The sequence below is a fragment of the Sinocyclocheilus anshuiensis genome, unplaced genomic scaffold (genome assembly GCF_001515605.1).
Source record: "Sinocyclocheilus anshuiensis isolate Anshui unplaced genomic scaffold, SAMN03320099.WGS_v1.1 scaffold299, whole genome shotgun sequence".
Classification (NCBI taxonomy): domain Eukaryota; kingdom Metazoa; phylum Chordata; class Actinopteri; order Cypriniformes; family Cyprinidae; genus Sinocyclocheilus; species Sinocyclocheilus anshuiensis.
This window is the reverse complement of record NW_015552565.1, coordinates 835,906-842,808: the sequence shown is the minus strand read 5'-3', so window position 1 is coordinate 842,808 and position 6,903 is coordinate 835,906. Positions and strand designations below refer to the sequence as shown.

The window sequence follows — 6,903 nt, the reverse complement described above, 5'->3', positions numbered from 1 at the left end:
CAAGGTCGAGCTCATGAATGTTAATTAGATTACGCAAACGGTTTTGATTACGTACCTGGAGTGTTGAGTTACGTAATTACGTATTTTAATATTCATGAGTCAAAACTTTTTTGACGGTTAAAATTTTTTAAGCTTAAAGCATCTCAAATTTGTATTTTACAATTATTGAAAGTAAGTAACGTAGTAATTTTAATAAATAAAATATTATGTATTCTACAATATAGGCATATATGTGAATGCCCACTACTACTGTCAAAAATAAGAACAGAACAGAACTTCTTTCTTTCTTTAAAAGGTTACAGTGTCTTAAAAAGCATGATGTCAATCATGGTTCGTTATTTTATCCTGATTATTACCATAATATTAATGTGATTAATGTTTATTGGTAGGCCTAGTTTCTTTTAATGATAAGTGTGAAAAGGCATTTTTTAATATTTAATATAATAAAACAACTTTCTGCCACTAGAGGGAGCAGCGGAGGCTAAATCCACTGATGACGTGTTGAGCAACATGGCGGCGCCTATGATGGAGCACAACAACCACAGCAGCAATGCTCTTTCTCATCTAGAGCGTACAGATTGCGTTAAACCTGAATCTCCTTCAGAGGATGAAAACTTTACAGATGATGTAGTTGGACTTGTTCAGAAAGAGATAGGTGGCGATCTTAAGTCGCTAAAGAAGGTGTCGGGGCTTTTAGAGAAATTGACATTAGAGAACAAGCAGCTGGAGGAGCAGGTAAATAAAGCCACAGAGACTCCGCTAACATCATTTAAGTGTTGTAAAGAATAAAAAAGAATTAAGCCATATTTTTATATGTGAATTTTATTTATTTATTACGATTGGCTTAAAATGTGAGACAAACTACACCAAATGCTTGACTACTTATTTAGTATTTTGTTTTATTTATTTGCGACTGCATAAAATTACATTTACAACAGTGATTTTACATACAAAGAAAGCATATTAAATGTAAGTAAATTGTCTACTTTAATGTTTCAAATAACTCATGTGAAAATAAAATGTCAGTATATGGGTGAAATTATGTTCCATCCTCATACAGCTTAACAGATATATTTATGTAAAAATGAAACAACATACTTATTCTGACCTGTACTTATTAAAATATATAAAAGAAAAAAAAAATATCATACTAAATTTTATTATATTTTAAATGATTTAATAATTCTAGATGACAAATGGGTAAAACCTAGTTGTTTGAAGGATAGTGGCAAAGATTGGTAAAGATTTAAAATGACAATTCATATTCTGCGATTCTTAAATACAGTCTTTTAAGGTCATTCAATCTTTCTTGTTTTAAATATAGCTGACAAGATTTTTTTGTAAATAAACAATTGTTACACTGAATGACATTTTAGTGAGTGTCTTCTGTAAATCATGGTCAAAATGTATCATAGTCATTTTTTATGCTCAATTTTTTTAACTAAATAAAATGATGTACAGAAAAAAATGAAAGCCGTATTAAACCTTTATTGTTTTGATGCTTGAAAACCCCTTTTACTCTTCGACCCATATATATATATGCATATTTTTATTTATTTTTATTTATATATATACATACATTTTCTGTATTATGTATGTATTTAGTATTTTTGTTTTGTATATTTATAGTTCTGTTATTATTATTTTAGTATTTTGGTGTTATTTATAAAATTATAAAAATGATTATTTTTCTGTATTTATTTATTTATTTATTTATTTTTAGGAATACTTTTATTTATTTGTAATCCAAAACAACCCTTCAGCAGCATTTGTCTGTGCATGCAGGTGCTGACTGTGTCCTCTTCAGTGCCGCTGCGTGTGTCCGCTGCCCTGTCCACGGCAGAGGAGTCTCGAGTGAAGCTGGAGTCTTTACTGGAGAAGGAGAGAGTTTTGTCCAACACTTTGCAGCAGCATCTGCAGGGCGCGCAGGTCTGGGCTGACAGCATCGGGCAGGTCTTGGGTCAGCTAGACACATTAGAGAGGCATATGAAGTACCTTCAATGTCTGGCTCGTATTGAGCAGCTCAGGTAAGAGTGTCCAGATATTTTGGAGGGCACCGGAGGTGTATATTGGCATCTAACACAGGCTGCACTTCGCTTCGTTGTTGTGTTGCATTAGTGACAGCATCCAGCAGTATCTGATGACCAATAGCATGTGGGATGCAGTCGGTGCAATAGACAGGATGGCCTCTCTGGACATGGGTTTGAGGGAGTCAGGCTGTAGCCACTTGCAGGCTTTCCTCAGAGAAACACTTCGCTTTTGGCACAAGATCCTTAAAGACAAACTGGCCAGGTATTAGACTTATGAGTATTTAGAATTGTATGTTTAAAAGAATAAATATATTACAGTTTGGTTCTGTTTCAGTGATTTTGAGGAAGTCCTGACGCAGTTCCACTGGCCGTTCATCTCGCCCCCTACACAGACCCTCTCTCCCCCAGCCAACGCACAGGAGCTCAACAGCCAGCTGGAGCTACTGGTCTCCCAACTTCTCTCTCTCCAGACCTCGTATCCTTAATCTTCTGGAATTAATTCCACTTTAATATAGATTCATTTTCTCAATACACACTTTTGTTTCGGTGTACATAACCTGAGGGGTTAGATTGAATCAGGGTCATAACAATATCCTTAGTGTGAGACAAATTACATGAGATGCTGCTCTATTTTACTTACAGTATTATTTATTTATGTTATAATTATTTTTATTGATTTATTTTTCTGTTTTTAAATATACAAAGCTGGTCATTTTATTTACGATTTTTTTACAAAGACTTTCTCAAAGTGTAAGACAAACTACACCAGATGCTGTTAAGACCAACTATTTTATTTTATACAGTATTTTTATTTATTTGTTTTTAGTTATTATTTTTATTTATTAAATACAGATTCATTTTCTCAATACACTCCACTGTTTGATCTTTTGTCACAACGATTTGCTTAAAGTGGAAGACAAACTACACCAGATGCTGTTAAGACCAACTATATTATGTTATTATGTTATGTTTTTATTTATTTATTCTTTTTATTTCTTTATTTCAGTTTTCACAACGAAGTGTGAGATAAACTACACAAGATATTAAGACCAACAATTTTATTTTATTTACAGTATTTTTTTTTAAATTATTTTTAAATTTAAGTTATTAATTATTTTATTTGTTTATTTCTTTTTTTATTTAAGGTGCGAAGCTGGTCGTTTTCCTTAACGGGTGTTGAAGTGATGACCTTATATCAGAGAAGAAAGAAATACTGTCTCGTCCTGGGCAGTCCCAGACTCCTCCACTCTCATTGCCCATTCAGATCATGCTGCTTCCCCTCAGTAAGAGGTTCAGGTATCACTTCACTGGAAACCGCCAGACCAACAACTTAAGCAAGGTCAGAGATTACACATTTGTGTGAGGCAAGCTATTGATAAATTATCAAATGTACATTAATAAGATATGATATGAACTTTCACCTCTACAGCCAGAGTGGTATTTGACCCAAGTCCTCATTTGGATGGGAAACAGCTCCAACTTTATGGATGAGAAGATTCAGCCTACATTGGATCGTGCCAGGGCCAAAGTTAACGCAAGGGTATGTTCATCATTGCACTGGTTACAGTCGGTATGAAATGAAAATCCTATTTTCTAAATGCATATTTTATATACAAAGTTTAATTACTGTCTTCCAGTAAAGTGACGGTTTTCTCTCTAGTGACGTATGCCAGATTTTTCCAATCATTTTGTCCGCTTACACCCCGCCCCTTTCTTACAGTTGACTGCAAGCTATTATTGATGTATTTCAATAATACATTTCACTCGGATGTACATCAGAATATGACTGAAAAGATCTGTTGCTAATTCTTTTTTATTGCGACTTTAAAAAAATGCATCAAAGCCATCATTAGGCCTTAAAGTCTTATCAATCTGTCCTCCAGGTGGAGCTGTGCAGAGGGCTCCTGACTCTGGCACAGGAGAAGCTCGCCCACGACACTCCTCGATTGCTCTACGACGATGCTCTCTTCTGCCACCTAGTGGACGAGGTGCTGCAGTTCGAAAAAGAGCTCCGCAGCACCCACAGTTACCCGCGAGCCTATCCCGGCATCTTGCACATACTACTAGAGGAGACCGTGTTCCAGAAGTGGCTCAGTGTGGAGAGAAAGAGTGAGTGTAAATGCTAGGAATTTGAATATCAAATTCTCAGTTTCTATGATAAATTAAATTGTGTATGTTGCTCTCTAGTGGCTGTGGAAAAAGTGGACACCATGCTGTCTGCAGAGGGAGCCTGGAGCTCTCAGTACAAAGACATCACTGATATGGATGAACTTAAAGCACCAGATTGTGCAGAGACCTTCATGACCCTTCTGCTGGTCATCACAGGTATCAATAAAAAAAATCATCCTCATATTTGATTCTTAGGTTAAAACTTGTTTCTAAATATCTCCGCCATCCTTCTCTTAGAACGGTACCGCTCTCTGCCGTGTCCGCGGGCTCAGCTCAGTTTCCTGGCTTTGCAGAAGGAGCTGGTGGATGATTTCCGTATCCGCCTCACGCAGGTCATGAAAGAAGAGTCCCGACAGCCGCTGAGCCCTCGCTACTGCGCCATCCTCAATGCTGCCAACTACATCTCCACTGTTCTCAGTGACTGGGGGGACAATGTTGTAAGTGTTTTTGAGTCACAGGAACAGGAATTTGTATGAGGTCAGGTGTGTCCAAACCTGTTCCTGGAGGGCCACTGTCCTGCAGAGTTTAAGTCTAACCCTAAATAAACAAACCTGAACCAAAGCAATCAAGGTCTTCAGATTCACTATAAACTTTTTTGAAAGTATATATATATATTTTAAAATGTAAATGGTTAAACTAAATGACTTTTTTTAACGTTGTTAAATGTAATAATTTCTTTAAAATAGCAAAAAATATATAAATAAATAAAAATATGAATTCTACATGAATACAAATAGTAAATTTCTAAGATTCTTCCTTATTTTTGTTGTGTACACTCTTATTAGTCCTTGACCCATTAATAAATACAATTATAAAAAAAAAAATTTGAAGTCTTGACAGAGAACAGAAACATGATTGAAATCATGCACAAAATGCTTTTGTTTTCTCTCAGTTCTTCTTGCAGTTGCAGCAGGCTGCAGTGTCAGTTGGTGAGGAGATCCTAGGTCCTCTTGGGGCCACAGAGACGGGGCGTCTGGCCTCTCTGGAAGAATCTTTGTTTGAGGCCCTGTTGGCCCTGCTGGAAAGGCTACGAGGAGACATGCTGGGACGATTGCTAGATGCAGTCATGAGAGACGTCAAAGAGAAGGCACAGCCATACTGCAAGGACAGGTACGGGTGGGAATAACCTAAAAACTCAACAGTTGTGTTAACAGTGCATTTAAATGATTCCTTGTGAGGATGTGCTTTTTGTCAGTGTTTAGTTTTAGGCCTCAGCAGCCCTTAAATGGCTCTTTAGTTCACCAGAATTAGAAAATTAGTTAGAATGGTTTCAATCTGAGCAGCGATCTCTGGGCTCTTTCTGTACCAGGTTTTGAAGTGTATGAAGTGAATCTGGTCTGTTTCAGGTGGATCTCCTTGCCATCACAGAGCGACCAAGCCACTATGTCGTTATCAAGCTCTGCATGTCCCATGATGCTTTGCCTACGGGATCACCTGCTCCAGCTGCAGCAGATGTTGTGTCTTCCTCTGTTTCAGATGTTCTGGCAGGGCCTCGCCGAGAGGCTCGACAACTTCATCTACGAAGATGTCAGTCACTTGCTTCAACTTTTTCACTGTTAAAACTTAATTTACCATAAGCTAATGTGGATTAACTAATGTTGACACTAATGTACAAAAGTTTAGATTTGGTCAGATTGTTTTTAAATGTTTTTAAAAGTAGTCTCCTATACTCAACAAGGCTGCATTTATTTGATTTAAAATACGGTTAAAACAGTAATATTGAGAAATATTACAAATACTGTCACTTTTGATCAATTTAAAGCATCCTTGTTGAATACAGGTATTATTTTCTTTTTTTTAAATCTTACAGACCCCAAACTTTTTAACGGTAGTGTATCTTTAAAAGTCTCAAAATCAAACTTAAAAATGTAGAATGTTAAAGAAAGAGAGAAAACTTTCATATTTTAGTCAGGATTAACTGTATTTGAAGTCTGCATACATTATTTTGTTGGAGTGTGTTGTTTATCGTTTTTTTGCTCTCGCCCTTAGCTGATCCTGTATAACCATTTCAATGAAGGCGGGGTGGCACAGCTTCAATACGATATGACCAGAAACCTCTTCCCTCTCTTTAGACACTACTGCAAGAGACCTGAAAACTTCTTCAAACAGTAAGTTTGTTTATTCAGAGCTAATATTTAGGAAAACCTCATTCTAATTTCTCTCTTTCCTCATCTCAGTGTGAAGGAGGCCTGCATCATCCTGACTCTTAAGGTCGGCCCGGCGCTGCTGTTGTGTGATGTGCTGAAGCAGTCAGAGGAAGATGAGGGCATTCTGAACCATCAGCAGCCCAGTCCAGAGTCAGCGCTCAATGAGCTGGGAGTCTATAAGCTGGCCCCCAGTGATGTGCAGATCCTCCTCAAACTCCGCTCAGCCTGGCTCAAACAATGACAAATCACCCGAAGCAGCACTAAGGAAGCATTACCAAGCACTCAAACACCTGTTATACTTACGATATGACTGAATGAAATATCCTACATCAGCTGATCTACAGTATTTAAAGTGAACTGAAGGGAAGGGAAATATGAAGAGTATGTTGATGTAAAAAAGAAAAGAAAAAAGATTTGCTCACATTCTTTCAGCAGAAACAAATAAATTAATACATGTTTCAGTGCTGTCCTCCTTATTTGGTGTTAAATAAAACATAACATTTTTTGTATAGTATATTAAATATGAGTAGTTGGGGAATTTTGTTTTATCTCATCAA

General features: G+C 36.8%; 1 protein-coding gene across 1 annotated transcript; it reads left to right on the top strand.

The window, feature by feature from the left end:
* The first annotated feature begins 480 nt into the window (after nt 1-480).
* On the top strand, nt 481-6,791 carry LOC107664862 (RAD50-interacting protein 1-like). Its single transcript, XM_016455537.1, has 13 exons — nt 481-735; nt 1,786-2,027; nt 2,119-2,292; nt 2,365-2,505; nt 3,213-3,369; nt 3,460-3,570; nt 3,914-4,139; nt 4,218-4,355; nt 4,437-4,636; nt 5,092-5,309; nt 5,546-5,726; nt 6,189-6,307; nt 6,377-6,791. Exons 1-13 carry the CDS (start codon nt 511-513, stop codon nt 6,585-6,587), a joined length of 2,343 nt encoding a protein of 780 aa, XP_016311023.1. The 5' UTR covers nt 481-510; the 3' UTR covers nt 6,588-6,791.
* Nucleotides 6,792-6,903: the final 112 nt, after the last annotated feature.

Excerpts from the sequence above, each read along its gene's own strand:
- LOC107664862 (XM_016455537.1), top strand. The coding sequence starts at position 511 with ATGGCGGCGCCTATGATGGAGCACAACAACCACAGCAGCAATGCTCTT. Across the intron at positions 2,028-2,118 it reads GCTCGTATTGAGCAGCTCAG|TGACAGCATCCAGCAGTATC; the intron begins GTAAGAGTGTCC and ends GTGTTGCATTAG. Across the intron at positions 3,571-3,913 it reads GGGCCAAAGTTAACGCAAGG|GTGGAGCTGTGCAGAGGGCT; the intron begins GTATGTTCATCA and ends TCTGTCCTCCAG.